This window comes from Dunckerocampus dactyliophorus, chromosome 1 (genome assembly GCF_027744805.1).
Source record: "Dunckerocampus dactyliophorus isolate RoL2022-P2 chromosome 1, RoL_Ddac_1.1, whole genome shotgun sequence".
NCBI lineage: Eukaryota > Metazoa > Chordata > Actinopteri > Syngnathiformes > Syngnathidae > Dunckerocampus > Dunckerocampus dactyliophorus.
The window spans coordinates 40,070,808-40,091,645 of record NC_072819.1 but is presented as its reverse complement, the minus strand read 5'-3'; the positions used below and the strand labels follow the sequence as shown (position 1 = coordinate 40,091,645).

The window sequence follows — 20,838 nt, the reverse complement described above, 5'->3', positions numbered from 1 at the left end:
TGCTGTAGCAGCGAAGTGCTCCCCTCTTCCTTTTTTCACTTTCTCTTTCCAACATTTGTTCGCTGGCACCTTGGCCTTCCCCTGCCCTAAATTAACTACTGTCCAAACATGTCCCCTAAATTATCCTGCTGGTGCATAGCAAAGGGTTAACTGTGTCCCACATGCCTGTACCAGATTCTCTCTCACTACCTGCTCTTCTTGCTTGCCTCTTGGACTAGTAAATGTGCACTCATTTGCAAGTTAGATAAATCCTTTGAATGTATTATTGATGCAAACAAATTAGCCTGTAGGCCCCAGACAATACCTAATGGAGCCTTGGCTTATGGGTGAGGTAGTTTCCAGCGAGGGCACTGTCGGTGTTCCACGATTGATGCCTGCTCCTCTGCCCTGTAATTATTTCTCCTACAAATTATTCTGCTCTTCTGATGCAGTTTGGGATTTAAAGTTAATGCTGCCTGTATGATTCCAACCCAGCCACATTCATTACTTTATTAAAGAAATAAAAGACGCAGGCAATTAGATAACTGGGAAGAAGACCCTGAAATGAGGGGATGTGTCATTATTCAAGTTTATGCATGCTGCTTCCAATTCACTGGGGTTCATGTTGGTTTTGGAGGATGGCCTGTTATCTTTCTGCACACAGACACTCATTTTTTTGTGTAACTATGTTTACATAGACACCACTATTTTAAGGCAGCACGATAAATCAGACACTGCCATGAAGCCTTAACATAATTTGTCAGATGACCTTATCAACCTATTCACGGGTACTGTACCTAAGTCAGGGTAAGTTTTACAAGGCATTATTGTTGACATGTTAAAAACATCGTCATGTGAGTTTTGGCAGCATAGTAGGCGTCCAGTTATACTAGTACTGTATATGGTGTAGTCTCCCTACATGTCTCCCTAATCTAATTTCATAACAACAAGAGTGGGGTAGAGATTGTAAAACCAGAAGAAATAATGCAAAGAGTGGAGATGAGAAGAAAGAGGGTGACTGTTCTGTCCTCAGTGATTAGGGCCCCGTATTGATCAGACCAGAGAGGGAAAGGCAGGCCAAGTGGGGGAGGGAGAGGACCGGTCCCAGGGCTGAGCCCCACTCTCTCTGGTGTCTTGTGTTATTCTGCTGCAAACTGGCATGTGCTGTCATGAGATGCATCAAAGGCTTTTGTCCTTTCATGTGTCATATGCATAGATACAAATACATGTTTCCATATGTGCACAGACACATTCCTATGGTCTGTATGAACACCTGATCTCCACATGAGTTTTGCGATGTGCCTGATGACAATTTGTTTTCTGTTAGGACAAAGAGCTAAGTACTGTATATATATATATATATTGGAGCTACCTATAATTGGCTCATAAGGGAATCAATTGTATTTGACCTCCAACATTAGCCAAAACATTGTATAGATATGCCGTCTACCAACATAGTAACTTGCTATCGTTTGCCATAATTTCAAAGCACTTAAGAGCTTGCATTAGGGATGTCCGATAATATCGGCTGACTGATATTACTGGCCGATATTTTTAAATTTGTTTGTTAAATTGTTTTTTTGTGCCAATAACGATATCGAATGATGATGTCATGCTCCACACAGCAACACGCGTGATAACTCAGGATGTCCAATTATTCCCAAGGTTTGCCTTTTGATTGTAAATATTCAATTTGCAATGATTGTTAACATGCTGCAAGGCAAGATGAGGTGTCTTTCTTTAATACTTGCTATGTTGTCTGGGGCTATACGGCCCTGGTAGGGTCTCCCAATGCCAACAGGTACTAGGTGATGGGCCGGACAAAGAGTGATTCAGCATACCCTGTGAGAAAAGACAAAAGGAGAGACCACACCTCGCCTGGACGTGGGACATTGGAGCCAGGCCTGGGGAGGGGCTCTCAGGCAAGCGCCTGCTAGTAAGGTCTTCACCCATGGGGCCAAGCCGGGCCCAGCCTGAAAAAGACACACAAGATCTCCCCCTGTAGACCCACCACCTGCGGGGGAAAGCATAAGGGTTCGGTACATTGCGTATTGGGTGGCGGCCTGGGGGACCTGGTCTTCGACGGCCAAATCTGGTTCTTGGAACATAGACTTCTTGGACATCACTTCTCTGGTGGGAGAGGAGCCTGAGCCTGTGCAACAGGTTGAGACATTCCGATGAGACATAGTCAGACTCACCTTGAATCACAGTTTGGGTTCTGGAACCAAACCCCTCCAGAGAGGCCTGGACCTTGCTCTACTCTGGAGTTGCCGCAGGGGACAGGCGGCAAGTTGGTGTGGGCTTTTTAATAGCCCCTCGGCTCGGTGCCTCTGTGTTGGAGTCATCCCCAGTGAATGAGGGTCACTTCCCTACGCCTTCGGGTTTTGGAAAGGGTCCTGACTGTCATTTGTGGTACGCGCCAAACGGCAGGTCAGAGTAACCAGCCTTCTTGGGGTCAATCAAAAGAGAGCATCCCTGCTGGTGACTCAGTAGTTCTACTGGGAGACTTCAGCGCCCTTTTGGGCAGTGACAGTGTGACAGTATAGTCAGTATAGGTAATGAAGTGTTGGACAATATCGGTACATAGGATATCGGTAAAAAGCCAATATTGTGCATCTCTACTTGTTTTAATATAAAAATGTACAGTATCTCACATCAAAGTCAACAAACTGCTTGGGACAGTTTTATTTCCAAATGACAACAAAAACCCTCCATACTTTAAGTCAGTCATGCACAGTTGTTGAAAGGATCCAATAACAGAAGTTCTGGATGAGTCATCCCAACATCAACTGTCCCTCACACGCCAGTCAGGCTCAAAATCACACTTTTTTTTTTGCCTTTCCTCACTGCTGATTAGACTATATTCATAGTGTTGTCTGTACATTAGAACTGTTATCGTTATTGCATTGTGCTTTGTTCTTTCTCCCAACTCTCCCTTACCAATTCTCTCTCAACCCAACTGTCGAGGCAGATGGTCACTCTGAGCCTGGTTCTCCTGGAGGTTTGTTCTTGTAAAAGGGTTATTTTCTCTCTCACACTTTACTTAGTGATGCTAAATGAAGTGCCCTTGCTTGTATCTTTACACAGAGCATTAATCAGCTGATCATGATGGGACTGTCTATAGTGTCTCACCAGTATGCTGTGTGTGTTGAGGAAGTACTCATTACGCTGCACTCTCTAAAGTCCAGACTTGTGTTAATGCATTCTCTCCTCTATTCCTCACCCGCCCCACCTCGTACTCACATACACACACACACACAAACACACACATACACACACACACACACACTCCTTGGACTTGCTTTTTAGCTGACTCTAAGCTTTGTCAATCTTGTTTGCCTTTCAGTCCAAATCAATCTCCATCTTATCTACAGCTCCTTAATCATAAACTGATAAACTGTCCGTTGGCCCGACCTGACAGATACTGACAGATACCAGGTGGCAAGGGCGTTGGCGAAGTGGACTCCAGTCTGGCCCGTTTTGGATGCATCACGCAGTCATACTGTAGTGTCACTACAAACCAATAGATGTTCTCATCTCACACTTGCGCACACAAATACAATCTCCAATGTGAGTCGGGTTTTGTCTTTGTGTGATGCATTATTCATGAGAAGAGACGTTCATCTCAGCGAGACACATTCAACCATTTTCAGACATGTTGCGCTTAACGGCTTAATGTAGTTGCCGCATTTTGGCTCTCCCATAGCTGATTAAAACGGCACTCCAGGCCTTGCAGTGGTCTGCCTCACAACGGATTAGGTGTTATGAGAAACATGGTTTCCAGAAGAGTTGATTAATATTTCTCCAAATTTACCTGACACAGTCTGATTCGAACGTTTTTCAGAATACATTTAGTCACTTCTTAAAGGGGTCAAAAGTGAAGCATTTTGTGAGGCAAAGAAGTGATGTTTGTGGTGTCAAATTAAGTTTACTTTTTTTTTACTTCACTCTTAGTTCACAGTCACACTTCTGCAACAGAGCAGGTCAAACTTTTGCTCTAAATGTGCGTATGAGCTCTGCCAATAGAAGAACAGCCAGCAAAGTGCCACCTCAGCACCTGTGCTTTAATGATTAATACCATATTGATGGTCTCAATTAATTTTCTATTACACTACCAGGAGGCTGCGGTCGCTCCGTCTCTGTCACAGTCTCGCGCATGTTTTGGGACTCCTCTTTGTGGCAGCTGCTGGATGGAGATAGTAGGCTTTTTTTGCCACCTCTCTTTAGCACAATTTTACAGACCGATGTACCAAACATGTGCTTACACAATCACACACATGCAAGTATCTTAGGCAAACACACATGCAGACTATATTATACGCCACCTTGTATCCTGCATTTCACACAGTTGCACATGGATAAATAAAGAAACTGTAATACCATCTTCTTGTTGAATCATTTTGCAGGTGACTTTGTAGCAGTGATGTAAAAAAAAAAAAAAACACACACAAAGCCCCTGAGATTCAGCCAGACCTCTTTTGTATAGTGCAGCAATTTTACAAGCCGCTATCACCTGATAGTGACTTGGTACTGAACATCCCCTTGTGTTTTGCATTTGAAACTAGTGTGAAACACCGCACTGCATTTTAAACCAAAAGTGTATGTGTTGTTTCGCATAACCACCAAATTCTAAACTGCTTGCACAGTCTTCATGTATTCCCCTGGTGAGCTCTCCCCAAGCTGTGATTTGACAAGCCGTTCCCATGACCTTAATTGTCAGCGGACCTACTCCGTGAATCAACTGGCAGTCAATACTGCCCCCGTAGAGAGGTTGAGGAAATGCGGCATTTTTCGATCAGCTCATCAGATTGCTGGTGGTGCCTTTTCTCTCTCTCTCTTCATTATCTTCCCACAAGCTATTCATGACGTCTTATCTTTGGCTACTTATACCTTCCCCAATGCACCCCTCCATCTTTTTCAAATATTCACTGTTTATCTCAAACTCACTCTTTCATTCTGTCACACTACCACACAACATCTATATTTTTCATTCTTCATGTGGCTCCAACATGTTGCTAGGAAACCATTAGCACTTTTTTTACACAGTAGCTGACATTGGACACCCATTTGTATAATGTTTATACAGTATGTGAATGTAAGAGGTCTTGCCAAGCTGAGCTCCAGTATTCAGCCCAGTAATAATAATGAGCTTCTCTCTGTGTCTAACAGAGCACAGAGTCACAACAATCCTGAGGCCATTGCTGTTGTGATATAGTGTATGATTTATGTTCTGAGTACACATCTTCACACAGTACTGTATATGTACATTAATGCTTCAACAATCTCTCTGTTGCAACCACAATATGTTCTGTAGATGCTCACAACGGTTGCAATCTATTGTTGTTCAGTCAGGTATTGCAGAAGCAGATAATGGCTAGGTTGGACTGTCTCGCTGCTGTTGGACACATACCAGTCCTCACTGTGACTCCTTGTTTAAAAATGTACCAGCACATCTCTTTCCCCCATGGCTGCTCCTCTGAAGTCCTGATTCGCCCATAGACACAGCCGGAAACACACAGATAGTGTGTGCCTTGTCGACTGGCAGAGAGAGAAAGACGATGCACACAAACAAATCAGAACCACAGCTGATATGAACATGACTGAGAGCACAAGTGAGGCAGTAGAAAGGGGTAAATGAATCACGCCATTCCCGGAAAGGAAAGATGGAAATGACCAAACAGGCAAGGGGGAAAGATTGAGAGAAAGGAGGGGAAAGAGGTTATTGTGAGGCTACGACAAAAGAAATGCCCATGAAGTGCATGGTTAAGCCCTCCAAGTGTTTCCCTCACTGTATTCCAGTGTGACTGACTCACCTGGATGTCCAATGAATATTAGGATCAGTGTCATGGGCTATTATGGCAGCCGGATGGGTTCCTGATGGTCCTGCCCCTGAGCAACACAGCATCTCAGTTGGGACCACCACAACTAATGGAGGGTGTGCTCTGTGAGGGCCTCAGAATGAATAAGGAGGCTGTAAACTGTGAGTGCAGTTGTGGCACCTAGAGGGACTTCAATGCCTCACTGCCCAGTTTCCGCTTGCCTGCTTGGCATCAAGTGTACTCCTCCATATTCAGGCTCTGAACACTGGCCTTTTGCACCATTATCCTAATGCATGCACGCACTTGGCACAGCAACAAACTCACCTTCTCTCTTTGTGATGTACTGCACAAATAAAATGTTTCAAAGTATGGAGGAGGAGCCACACAGAAATAGGGGAGCACTTTCTTACTTTCTCGTGGATGCTAAGAAAAGCAAAATGCACTCACATATCTGCACAAACACACCGAGTTTCATTGCCCCACTCAGAGTGAAGCAGTTCTACCCCCATCTAAACTGAGTTATTTAAAGCCCCCGCTCTCAACTCCATCGAAGTGATTATGTGCTCCTGAATTAAACATCACAGACCCAGCCCCTGGCTTCCTCTGAAACACGCTCAAACATGCTGGCCTCTTCCTGTTCCTCAAAAGTTCCAACTTCTGCCTTTATATCTTCCAGCCACTACACAAGGAAGTGGTGGTAGAGAGGTGGAGTCTGAATGTCCCCTAAATCAGGATCACCTACTGTGCCATCTGCTCTGCTATTCCCCTTACAGACTTGGGACAGGCAATTCAAATTAAGCCTGGATTGGATTGGTACCTACGTGTTATCATTTTCACACTAACTAGGGGAGTGTGGAGATGTATTTGGAGTAGAACTGCAGTTACTCTGGATGGAGCCTTGACTCCAGACACCCTAATTAGGCTGAAAAAGAGGGTGGAAAGCAGCTTCAGATTATGGATTACTCAGCTACCCAGACAAGAGCTTCAGGCTATTTACTGTCTTGTTTGGAGGGTTTGGTGTTGCGTCTGTATATGTGTTCATGTACTGCATGTGTCTGCGTGGCTGCACAAGACAAGGTGTTTCCCAGCCACCCGCACAATTAAAACATACATATTTTCAAAGCAAAAGCAGATTGTCTTGTGGTGGTCAACCTAAAGCACCAATGAACCGCTTGACCTTGAAATGAACAGCCGTGTTTGTAGACTGGGGGGGGGTGCGGTGTTTAAGTGCGCAACCTTCATGCCAGAGGCCAGAAGGCTCCTTAATGAGTGGCACCCAGTGGCATCCATCACCACCCCGCTACCAGGGATACTGTCCCCACCTCAAAGTGCCATCACCTCTCATATATGCAGCCAGAACTCAGCTAGCAACATAAAACACACACAGAAGTGACATGCTGCTGGAAAAAGACACACACCACAAATTCTCACATGCATAGACCCCATGAATATGCAGTCAAAGTAACAGATGTACTCACTCACATTCAGCTCATTGCACTCATTCTCCATGCATATTGATGTATGTACGCCAAGCAACATACAGACATCTGCCTCCAGACACTCATTCACACTCAATTTATAATTCAGTGTAGGCAGACACAAACACAGAGGTGTAAATACATCGACGAAGCACACAAACCTGCCCTTCATATTAGTGCCTTGATGCTGAATGTAGGTGACTACACTGCTTTTTTGATATTTTGTTCATTGAGAGGGATATCCCTCAGAGTTCAAAGCTCGCAGGATCCATCTCACTCCTTTCCTCCGTTACAAGGTTTAGCCATTCCACCTTTGAGTAAAAACAAGGTGAAGCCTATATACTAGCCAGTCTCTGCTCTACTGTTTTCTCGGGTTTGACAGGCTTTGAAGGTCTTATTCTTTCAGTTTGTGGGATATTTTATCAGAGAGAAGCCAGGATTCAGTTTGTTTACATTCCACAATGCATCCCCTCTCAATCAAGATCGTTTCATGTTCATGGTGTTCATACCTGCGCATGGCTTCTCAATGCAAAACACACTACAGTCGCTCTGTCACAGTTTTCAAAAAATTAGTTAATTAATGAATAATCACTGTTCTGTGGTTGATTTTGGACTATTATAAGTCAAATAATTTTGAAAGACATGTCATATGTACTCTGGTCACTTGGCATCAGTAATGTGACACTGATGAGACTTTACCTTAGATTGCATTACCTTAACAGTGCATGGAGTCAGCCATGGCATGGCCGACATGATAGAGTGAAAAAGGTTGGTCTCCCATTCCGTGTGGAAGTGGTACGTTTGGTACATCCTTCTTCCAGACTATGTTTGAAGCACTTTACTAAGTTGAGATCAAATAAATTGGAGGCTAACTGGTTAGATCGGTAGCTTGCTACTTGTATATGCTATGAGCAGCGGCTGTCTTTTATGTCCCTACAGTGACACTGTAGCCTGCACATCAGTGTTGCGCAATGTGGTGTAAACAAAAAATAATAAGAGTGTAAAGGTGACTATAGGGGTGTTATTTCATGTCTACAGGGCTCTAAAAATTGTTTAAAAAATCATATTTAGACCAATAAATACTACCAGTATTTAACCAATTAACCACGACAAACAAGGGACAACTGTATATTCAACAACATTGGAGCAGAGCTATTAGGCGATGTGAACAGTTCAGCATCTCTTCCTTTTATTTTCAATGTATCTCTGTTTCAAACTATGTTTCTCACTGTACTCTCAGTCACTTATTAAATTATTGCGGGTTGATGGAGGGTCTGCGGTTACATGCAGGTGTTCCAAGAGAGGCACATTTGTGGTGGGGTCAGAAGGATTTAATGAGACAGTGGACACATTACTATGCCAGCTATCCAAAAGATGTGTTCTACTCTTTTTTGCTTGTAGCTGCACACTCAGATTCAGTACAAGTAGAAGGTCATTGTATCCATCTCCATCTAACTACTGTATGTCCGCATGTACAGCTTCATTAGTGAAGTTTTCTCTTCCTTTTGTTCGACTCTTCATTCCTTTCTTGTCTGGTGGAGTAGAAGAAGGTGTGTGACCTCAGGACAAGATAGGCAGTCACTGATAGATCGCAGTAGGCTGCCTGGAAGTGCGTGGGTGCCAGAGAAACCAGTTGCCTGGCTACAACATCACCTTCATTCACTGGTTGCGATGGCAATATCTTGCATATGCTTGTGTTCAAAGGTTTTATGTGTGTGTGTGTGTGTGTGTGTGTGTGTGTTGGCATGCCAGCTTTTTCATGCTTGCCTCATGTATGCTTTAACTGTGAATGGTGAGAGTTGGTCTGCACACATACTGTACATGTCCTTATGTGTTAGATTCATGTTTGTGAGAGAAAGTGAGGTGGAAGACAAGAGAAGAGGGCTTTCCGCCGCCCACTCAGCAGGCCTTCCGCCCCCATGGCTGACTCCCCAAGACTCTGCTTGCAATTAGTTGAACATCTATCCATCTGTTCTAGGGAGGTGCAGTAAACATTACCACAACGGAGTAACTTCAAAACACTGTCGGGAGACATGCTACGCTTGCACATACATGCATGAAATAAGAGGCTTTAATGGTTGGCACACATCCTTACAGATCTCCTTGCACTGTCATGTGTTTATTTATAGACTTCACCTTACATGGAATCAAACAAACATGCATATGAAGACACACAAACACACGCACCCCACGGGCGTCTAAGCATTCCATTCAACTGCAGAGGTGAAGCATCTCTCTGGGAAAAAAGAAGCAAAAAAGCTACCCAAAGAACGTATTGTACAAATTAATCAATAAATTAACGAGATCTCATTTTCTCTGGAAAAGAGTATCCGGGAAAATGTTATCCCACAGCCCTTCTCCAACACCCCGCTCTGTTTGTCGGGGTTATAATATTGCAAAGTGAAGAAAGAAAGCAGCCACAAGGAAATTAATTAAATCACCATCCTGCTAGAGTTATGTGACATTTCATATTTTAATTGTGTTGATTTCTGCTCTTCTGAATGGGGAGGTGTATGCTTTGGATGGGTGTTGCTCAAAGTAAGAAGTGTGAAAGAAGGAAAACAAGATTTGGGGAAGAGCGTTCTGGCTTCCTCCTTGCTTTACAAGAGATTTAAAATAGTAAGGCAACACACTTTACTGGGGTTTGAGCTGTAGGTATTTTAGCTTTGAGTGCCTGTGTGCGTCTGTGTTGTGTAGTAAGGCTGGAAAGGGAAGAAAATAGCTGGAACTGAGGAGCTGGTGTATAACTGTGTGTTTGTGTGTCTTTGCACATAAATGTGAGCTGTATTTGAAGAAGCACATTTGCTACAATTGCACCTTTCATTGACATACGTTCACAAAGCCGTCTGTATTCCCCATGTTCCCAAGAAAAGATGGAGGACATGACTTCAACGTTGACACAGCTGGTGATGCCATCTGGGTGCATGGCAACCCCCCCCCCCCCCCCCCCCCCCCCCCCACACACACACACACACACACGCCCATGCCATCTGCATACAGAGAGGGCAGCCACCATTGTGTTGTGTCCATATCAATGACAGGAGACAAGCAAAGCAGGATAGCACTCTGCAATGCTTGAAGTGCTGAAGTGACATCATCAGAGAGAGCAGCAGGTTGTTTGTACGTTTGGGGTTCTTTTTCACAGAAGTAATTGTTTTTCTGGGCCCGGTCGCCCCCAGCCATACCCCTGTGTGATGAAAGGGGAGAAAGCGAGACGGAGCGGGAGTGTCTGGTCCCCTGATTAATGGTATACACAGTGAGAGGGCGCAAGGACCTACTGTAGCCGCACCTTGATTTATTTGCCACTTAGCACTGATGAAGCTTCAACCTGCAGTCGCACACATATGTTGTCATTGCATTTTTCTTTATCAGCATCTTTGCTGTTTGTCGATTCTTATGTCTTGTTTAGCACCAGATGTCTGCATGTTCCTTATAATGACTTGTGTGTGTTTTTATTTTTTCACAGGCCCTCTTTAGGCTTATATTTGATCATTTTTATAGTTTTTGGCATCAAGTGCAGCTTAGCTTTATATCTCGTGTGTCAAAGTGTCGATATACTGTACTTGGAGGCAATTCTTGTAATACATTACAAGCAATGCAGAGATCTAATGCTAATCTATTTGCTAAACTTGGCAATCATGGAATTTCCTGATAGCAAGGGCATTACTTTATGCCTATTATTCGCAAACCTGTCTGCAGTTGCCGATGAAAGCTCGTAACAGCACGCAGGCTGCAAATTGTTTAGTCTGGCATTAATTTAGACCAACTCACTCAACTCACCATGTGGGAGGACTTCACAAAATGCTATACGTGTGTTACGAGCACACACAACTTCACGCATGCAAATAAGCAAGTGCATGAGGATGCACTGGGTGGAGACAAATCCGAATACATACCCATTAGGAAAATGATTGCATATTTGCTTTTGTCGGCTTTGTGTTACTATGCACCGTTTCTAGTTTGACTTCTCATTAACCAGCTGGCGCCTTTCAGGCTGGTGAAAATACTCACAGCTGAGCCACATGTCCATGTGTCACTTGTACTCTTTGCTGTAGCATCCTTAAGAGCATCGAGTATGTTCCCTGTGCAGCTGACACCAGACATAATCTCATCTGTGTTCTCCCCACAGAACCCTGACATTGTGCTGGTCCATTATTTGAATGTGCCAGCCATTGAGGATTGTGGGAAACCATGCGGTCCAATCCTGTGTTCCATCAATACAGACAAGAAGGAGTGGGCCAAGTGGACCAAGGAGGAGCTGATCGGCCAGCTCAAACCCATGTGTGAGTGTTTAACTAAATTCATTCACAACTACTTGTTTTGCCAAATTCTATTTATAGCTGTGCTATGAAATCATCTACCCTGAAATGTTCTTCACTTACTTGAGATTTATTTAGTCTGAGGATCCAGTGTCAGCTCTTATTAGCTGATTGCTGCTACACTAAGTGCCCTCAGCACCTCAGTCAGATAGCATCTCTGGCCACTGACTGTTCCTACTTCCTGGAGCCATTTGCAAGTTGCAGGTCAAAGGTCAGCTCTTCCCATAACTCTGGCTCCACTCAGAACAAGCCAAGAGCATGCTGCCTTACTGACCCGAGAAGGACGTCAAGCAGAGGAGGACAGCACGTTGGTTATTGATTCATGTTAGCACGTGGGAGCAGGAATGTCTGACTCACCAGAAAATACCAACCCCACCCCCCACTCCTACCCCTTGTGTGCTTTTTTTTCCCCATTGGACTGATCCATGCTGTTAGCAGCTTTATAAATTTCTGTTAGATGCTGGGGCTATGTGTTTTTATGAGTCTCTAGACCTGCCTAAAGACTGAGGTGATGTTGTGGAAAAGGTCAGGGTTTGTCAGATGATGGTAACGGTCAAATTGGGACTTTTGTGAAGCTCCAAAATCTTCCAGGGACCCGTTAACATACTCAACAACAACAGCTCGTCTGTGATTTGGGGGAGCTGAGCAGGGGACAGCAGGGCAATGACTTCCAATGGCCAATTATTTGTGTCGTGGCCAGGTAAAGAGGAGCAGCAGCCTTAAAGGCTCTTGCCGCCGCTTGCTGCGTACTGACAGGCATCATCACATAGGTTTTGTCTACATCATTATCCTCCTCACTGCTCTGCTTCCTGTCACTTTTAGGACATAAAGCCTTACCTCGGGACAGCCGCCGAGCAACAATGGCCTACAGTGTTCATTACATCTGTGACTTAATGTAAAAAGCAAGCACCATTTGCAGTAATGCGTTAAGTCATTAACTTTGGGAGTTGTTGGGACAAAGAGGGTGACGCCTTCTTGCTGCCAGGCTGTACAGAGGGGATCCATAAAGTGCAAAAAAAAAACCTCATGCTTTCTGTCTTTGCCTTTTATCTTTTCTTTTCTTTCTATGGTCGTGGTTAATGGAGGACTAGAGCTGACGTAAGAAGCTCCGTAATGGAGCAACATTGCCATCTAGTGGTACTCTTGCGTAGCATCTTCCAATTAAAGCTGGAAACGAGGACCTTGATCAAGTCATGTTGTATTCGTTATATACTCGCCAGGCACTTCAATTAGGTACACCTGTACAATCCAATGGCAATGAATACAGGAGAGTTGTATTAAATGTTGATTGGTTCTTTTAAGAATATATATCACACATCATACACGCCTGATCAAAATCTTAAGGCCACTTGAAAAATTGCAAGAATTTAGATTTTGCATTGATGGATCTTAAGGAGGTTCTACGTAGAGCTTCAAAATGCAAAAAGAAGAAATGGGAGTGAAACAAAAACAATTTAGTAAGCAGTTTATTGCAAACAAGCATTCAAGTGAAATAGGCTGTTCATCAGCTGATCAAAAGCTTAAGACCATAACTAAAAAAAATTAAAAAACAAACCTGAAACCCCCTAAAATAGATGTTCAAAAAATAGACAAACAACCATTCAGATTCACAAATTTTACCAAATTTAATCTTGCGGCAGATTAATGTCCACATGCAACTGGAGATCTTCACTTACGGTGCAATTTTAGCAAATTGGCCTATATTTTCAATCAGCAGCGATGTTTTTTTCCTCATGCAGGAACGGCATCATATAATATGTGTGGTTATCTCACAGAACATATCTGATTCCACAGAGGTTCTGCTGATAAACCAGCATACCAGATTTCCCTTCTCCTATCAGGATTCTCTAAAAACCATCAGTATTGAGTGCAGAGTGCAACGTAGTGTGATGTGCAGTGTAGTTAGTTTTACTGTAGGTTGCATATAATATGTACATATTTTGTAAATTGATGTTTCTTGAGCACAGGAACCCTTAGTTTAATGTCACACAGCTATTTCCCCAAAACAGTGTCAACTGTTGTGCTCTCCTTCTTTATCTTCCCTTTCCTCAATATTTTAGCACATTTACACTTTTGACACCTCTAATGAGCCGCAGAACAAAGATTAAATGTGAATTTTGTGAATCGGTTGTGGCCTACTACAGACACAGAACACACTGTCATGCATGGAGAGTGACGCACAGTTGTTGGAATATGAGGGCTGTGCAACGTGGCCTTGTCTGACCTCGCCCTCACTAACACCCTCTGGTGTTTGATGAGAAAGAGAAGAAGCAAGAGAGTGAGGAGAGGCCAAAAAGATTGGCATCATTACTCAGTCACGCTACAGTTCCATAGACAAGGCAGCCAGCTTGATTCACTCCTTTGGTCTCATGCTATAAACACGCATCTCTCTCTGCAGCTATGCCCCCAGCCTGCTGACAGATAGCGCATGAGCAGCTTTAACAAATACTCAGACAGACAGAAGGCCTGTCTTCAGGCTAGAGAGACGGGGTCAGAGAAGAACAAAGCAAGGCGGTCTGAGCTGGGTGTACGATGCCATCCCATAGTGAACACTGGCAACCGGTTAGGATGTGTATGTGTCCTAGTAATACCGTTTCATCAGTGTGGTGTGACTTTTAACAAACAACCATTAGGATGGTGATGTGACTGGCTTGTATTTGGTGCATTTTTTGTTTCTGAGGTCTAAACTACAAATACTGTCTCTGTATCTGTGTTTTGGAACCTACCCTTCAGTTAGAAGAGCAAACAAACAGCCTTGATAATAACTGCATGTCAACAGCTCACGGCCTCCAGGAGTGGCGCCTGGCCACACGAAGGGGAATGTGCCAAGTTTTGCAGAGCAGGGTAGACACTACAAGATTTGGTTGGACAATTGGAGGCTGCACATCCATGGTGGATGTAATCTGTTGTATCCGGCTCTTGCTCTGTCATCCTGTCTAAGTCAACTCAGCAGAGCAGATGCTCCACTGTCCTGAAGCCTCCCTGACGGCTTTGTTACGAAAGCACTGTCATTACACCCGAGCATACACTCATCTCATTTGTACTGTGTGCGTTATACAATACCTGGACGTGACTCAACCCCTATTACTCTAACAGGACTCGCCAGTTATTGGTGTAGTAACATTTTTTCCATCTTTGTAAATTAAAATCATGTTTCTTTTACTTGCTACAGTAAGTTGAGTGGCACACATGCTATGACCTCTACTGACATCTGTCGGTGAACAGTCTGTATTGCTGCCAAGAATGTTGAGCTTTCCTAACAACCTTGCTTTGCACTTACTTGCCTAGTTCATTTCTATTCATCACCATCTACATTCATTTGTTCCTTTTCTATACCATTTGTTCTCATTAGCTTTATGGGTGAGCTGAAGTCTATCCCAGGTGACTTTGGATGGCAGGCAGGGTACACCCTGGACTGGTTGCCAGTCAATGACAGGACACATACGGACAAACAACCATTTACACTTACATTCACACCTGTGGACCATTTAGAGTCTCTAATTAGCCTAACATTCATGTTTTTGAGATGTGGGAGGAAGCCGTAGTAATCAGAGAAATGAGAATATGCCATCGCCACATAGAGTTGCTCCAACTTAGATTCGAACCCACGGTCACCTGTCGCTGAGGCCTACATATTAACCACTAGTCACCGTGCAGCCCACAGTGTAAAAATAAAAGTGTGCAGCATCTTGTTGTTTTTCATAAAACGTGAAAAATATTAACATTATGTACTATAATGCTGACATAAAGATAAATGTAGTGATTTTTAAATTCACTTTCTTGGCAAACAGAGATTTTGACTTTTCTTAGGCCAGTGGCCATTTTAGCCTGTGTCTCATTTTTATTGGCCCGTGGAACATCATAGAAATGACATTAAACAAAAGAAAAAACAGCAAACATGGGAAGAATAGAGCAAAGATGCACAATATGATGAGAAAATGCTGAAATCTTGTTACTAATAACTAATAATAACACAAAACTTAGTCGTTAAATATTCTGTATACTTTACAGAACATTTTTTTAGCCTTTTTACAAAATTAAAAATGTCAAATTAGCCCCCTCATCCTTTGATTTTTCAGTATGTGACCCTTGGTGGACCCCTATTGTAGATCAACGCCAGATGGCCGTCTTTCCTGCACAGTCTTGCACAGGCGATACAGTACGTGTACTTATACCACATGATTGTGTTATGTCTTATATTTGTCATGTGTCTAATTAGACACATGACACATGGGTTGGTACAGTATAGTATATATGGATGATATTAGGATGTGCTGGCAAGGTTTGACTGAGCTCACCAGTCTCTTGTCATTCCCCTGAGTGCAGCACCAGGAGCATCATCTAGGTGGTGTTTCATCCCAGACGTTTCCCCTGTCAGAGCAGAGAATTGGGTCAGGGTGTGGAAGGAGAGGCTTGCTGTCACTTTCATCAGCTCTCATTGAGAGGACACACAATAGCAGGCAGAGAAAGAAAAGCAACTTTGACAATGAGAAGTGCAAGAATGCGACAAGGCAGTGATGGTAGATAAATGTTGCTCAGGAAAAAACTCTCAAAGGGAAGAAGACACAATACTTTTTCTTTCTTGTTATCACAGAATAGTGGAAAGTGTGATAGGGAGCATGATGGGAAATATGTGCGTTTTGGAAAATGAAAACGGCGTTTTAGGCCAGGCGGGGGGTTGTTTGTTTGCCCTCAGGCCAAAGCAGAAATCTCTGTGAGGTGTCACTTTAGCAACATTGCAGTTGTCAGGTAGCAGGCCGAGCAGGGCGGGGGGCTGGCGTGGCTGGTGGTCTGCTTAGGCTGGCTGACATCTGTGTCTCCTCCTCTCTCCCGGCAGTTCATGGCATCAAGTGGACTTGCAGCAATGGGAACAGCAGCTCTGGCTTCTCAGTGGAGCAGCTAGTGCAACAAATACTGGACAGCCACCAAACTAAGCCACCTCCCCGGACTCACAACTGCCTCTGCACGGGCACTCTGGGTAAGGGCTTTAGCAAGTGGGGCTGAGTTTGTTCTCAAGAGACTAGCAGCAAAACACGTTAATGATACATTTGTAATACAGTCGGTCAGAGAATAAGGCTGAACTTCATCCTTCTTTGATTTACAGTCAAATTGAGTGTCCGTGTTATTGGCTGTTTTGGGGGATATTTTTCTTGGCTGTGAAAAGTCCGAAATAATCTTACTTCCTCAGAATTAAACTTTCAAATTTATAACTGCATGAATGCTGGAATCAATGTATTTACAGTAATAACATTATCCATTACAAATTATTATTATACTAATGTTAACCACACATAATAGTAATACGATCCTAATCAAAAATGAGTATTTGTTTTAAGTTCCATTACAAAAGGAGGGTTTAGGTTTGAATCACCAACACTGGGTGACTGGAGGCCTTGGGAACACACACTATATTGCCAGAAGTATTGGCTCACTTACCTTTACAAGCATATTAATTTAACTAACATCCCATTCTTAATCTAAAGGGATTAATATGATGGCGGCCCACACTTTGCAGCTATAACAGCTTTAACTCTTCTAGGAAGGCTTTCCACAGGGTTTAGTAGTGTGTTTATAGGAATTTTTGTCCATTCATACAGAAGCGCATTTGTGAGGTCAGACACTGATGTTGGACGAGAAGGCCTGCCTCGAAGGATACGCTGGGTTGAGGTCAGGACAATCAAGTTCCAAGAAGAGTTGAAGCTGTTAAAGCTGCAGGGTGGACCAACGTCACATTAAACTCTATGGATTAAGAATGGGGTGTCACGTTAGGGTAGCTGAGTGAATATTTTTGGCAATACATTGTATAAGGAACTGGTGACTCTTAGGATAAGAACTGAAGAAGACTAAGGACGTGTCAGTAAATAGTTTGGAAAATGGGCATTATTGACATCTGGGAAGCAAGTCTTTATAGATATTAGCAGACTAAATATACAGTATTTGTGTTCTTTAGAGGTCATCTCAATACAGTTCATAGCCTTGAGGACGTATTATCCTGTACATCCAGCAATGACAGGCTGTGCTACAGTATATTAACCAGCAGTGACGGTCTTGCTTAATTTTTTTTAGAATCTCTGCTCAGTAACAGCATCTCTCGGCATTGACACAAAATTTCTGAGGGAGCTACAATTTGTAGTTTCCAAGCAATGTTTTCAGGAAAATATAGTAATAAGTTATATTTCCAAGAACTACTATTGTAGCTCACCCTTGTGGGACAGTAAAGTAGCAAATCCTCCCCTTTCTTTCCCCGGTCACCCACGCCAATCCCTTGCTTTGTTTCCTGTTTGCTCTTAGGTGCAGGTAGCAGTGTGCACCACAAATGCAACAGTGCCAAACACCGCATCATCTCCCCCAAAGTGGACCCCCGCACAGGAGCCTACAGCAACGCTCACTCTGAAGTACAAAACAATGACGTGTCAGAGGGGAAGACTGAGCACTGTGGCCATGGTGGAAGCAAAAGCTCGGGCGGAGGAGGCGGAGGAGGAAGCACCAGGGAGAAACGTAACGGGAAAGTCCACAAGCCCATCTTGTTGCATCAGAACAGCACTGAGGTATCGTCCACCAACCAGGTTGAGGTGCCTGACACCACACAGAACTCCCCTGTGTCTATCAGCAGTGGTCTCAACAGCGACCCAGACATAGCTGACAGCCCTGTGGTGACAGGAATAAGTCATGTGGCTTCTGTCATGTCGGGCCTCTCCCAGGGGGTCTTTATTTCAGATGTTTCTGGAGACCCCGTCTATAGCATGTCTCCAACTGGTGGCCCCAACACTCACCTCATGGGTGCAGATGCCACCTCCCAGGGCTTGGTGCTCTCTGATCGGCACAAATTTGCTTTCCCAAGTGGAGGAGTAGGCGAACCGGGGAATACAGGAGACAGTCTTTCCATGTTGTCTACCGCCGGAGTGTCTGAAGAACTGGTGCTCTCAAGCAGTCTGGACGCTGGAACTATCAAGATCCCAGAAACCAATATGAACTTTGACCCCGACTGCTTCCTGAATAACCCCAAACAAGGCCAGACCTATGGAGGCAGTGCAATGAAGACAGAGACAAACTGTGCCACATCCTCCTGCGGGGTCAGTGGTACTGCCAACGACACACTGCAGACCTCCCCTTCAATGTCAGACAATGGCTACAGCTTCAGCTCAGCTTTAGTGAAGAACATCAAGACAGAGGACACATCGTTTGAGCAGCAGCTGGCCAAGGAAAGTGGCTACCAGGTGGGGGCAGTAGTGAACTGTGCTAGTGGGGTGTCTGTGCCACAAGGTGCTGGCTCAGGCCAGGGTGGCCTCTCGTTGACCACAGCAGGATCCTTGCTTCCTTCTGGTGGGGGTTTAAGTCCGAGCACCACTCTGGAGCAGATGGATTTCAGTGCAATTGATGCCAAGCAGGACTATGCGTCCAGCACTTCTACAGTGAGCTATGGTCAGGCCTTGTCTAGTCCTCACATGCCACACCAGAACCGTTCTCCCAGTTTCTTTCTTCAGGATGCTTCTCAATCCAGCCAGGTTCAGCAGGGAAGAGCCAGCATGGGCCAGAAAACACACATCATGGAGCACAACTCCCATGACTATATGGGGCTGCAGGTGGTAAAGACTGAATCTCCTGGCAGCAATGGTCACCTTCACCACCACCAGCAGACCCAACATAGGGCCAACTGTAATGGAGGCTCACCAACAGATGCCATTGGCCAAGCTGGCTCCCTGCAGCTGCTACAGTACCAGGGGGCATTCCCTGGTCTCAGCACTGAGCATGAGGAGGTAGTGGGTATGGAGCAGCCAGGGGGTGTTAGTTCAGGACAGGCTGGACCCACAGAGAATGGTGCAGAGAATGTACTTAAGCAAGGGGATCAAATGCAGACCTGTGTGTCACGAAATGGAGAAGGAGGTGGTGCTGAGCACTATATGCAGCAGGCGTCTGATGGAGGAGGAGGAGGAAATGGTGGTCCAGGTGAAGGTGTCGCGATTCACAATGGAAACAGTGATGGTAGCACACACACTCCTCAGCAGCAGCAGCTGCAGCCACTCCTCCAAGGCGCTAGCATGGTCCAGGGACTTTATAACACTGTTGCAGCCCACCAAGGCCTGGGAGGAACAGCTAATAATGGAGGAGCAGGGGGGACAGGAATGGAGATCAGTCTGGATCACTTTGACATCTCTTTTGGAAACCAGTTCTCTGACCTCATTAATGACTTCATTTCAGTCGATGGCAGTGGAACAGCCATGTCAACTGGAGGGAGCCTCTATACTCACCAGCTCGTCGCATCCCACAGCTCTGACGGTCAAAACACCGCTGGTGGGGCACCACCGCAGGGCCAGGAGGATGCAGTGGCCAGGGGTTCTGGCTACAACACATCAGAGCTCTGCCTTCAACCATGCTGCAGCCCCCAGTCTCTCAGTGGAGGAGGAGGAGGAAACACGGGGGAAGCGGGTTCACTGTCGTACATGAATGTAGCGGATGTGGTCTCTGCAGCTGTCGCCCACGGCACTCTGGGGATGCTCCAGGCCACCGGGAGGCTCTTCATCGTTACTGACTACTCTCCTGAGTGGTCCTATCCTGAGGTGTGTAAGTCATAAAATACTAAAATCCAATGCATGTTGGATTTGACTAGAGAGGGCCAACATTGATTAAAGTACACGTTCACTATTATGGCATGCTACTTAACAATAGCTTATGGAATCACCGAGTGTACTTTTACAGCATTTGCTCCATGAAGTAGCACAACAAAACACACTACACCGGTGTCCTCATTGCGATATTATTGTGAGAATGGTTAGTCACATTATGTTGACTGTCCACAAGATGGCAGTAGAAAACAAAATAAAGCTTCCTGCCGTCCGTTTGTCTTTAGTTGTAATACCCTACTATGTCCACTGGGTGGCAGGATGCAATAAGACCATAGACTGTGTAACGTGTATTATATTGAGGTAGTAGTTTGCAGCGGTGTAAAACTGCAACATCACACACATCACACAGGTATGTCCAGTATTTTATTTGAGTTATTTAGCCACATGAATGGACAGAATATGATAAACACATCTAGGTATGATGTACTTACAGTACATAACATACCACTGCAAACTACAATCACAATAATAAACTATAATATTGTTCAATTACAACTGAATAAATCAAAACAGATTATTATAATCTTTTACTGTATTAGGTGTCCGATCAAAACATTGACGTATAACGAAAAAGTGGCTTTATAAATACGTTTATTTTTTTGACCAAACTTGAACAAAT

The 20,838-nt window shown here is 44.4% G+C and overlaps 1 protein-coding gene across 9 annotated transcripts in view; it reads left to right on the top strand.

The window, feature by feature from the left end:
* The window catches only part of camta1a (calmodulin binding transcription activator 1a), a 363,687-nt gene that overhangs the window by 308,313 nt on the left and 34,536 nt on the right, over positions 1–20,838 (top strand). For 7 of the 9 annotated variants that reach the window (XM_054797863.1, XM_054797815.1, XM_054797814.1 and 4 more), the window contains 3 exons: positions 11,406–11,559; positions 16,433–16,573; positions 17,887–20,153. In XM_054797863.1, coding sequence (XP_054653838.1) covers positions 11,406–11,559; positions 16,433–16,573; positions 17,887–20,153 — 2,562 coding nt within the window. The remainder of the gene's footprint in view (positions 1–11,405; positions 11,560–16,432; positions 16,574–17,886; positions 20,154–20,838) is intronic. The other 2 variants (XM_054797834.1, XM_054797844.1) reach the window with 1 other exon arrangement.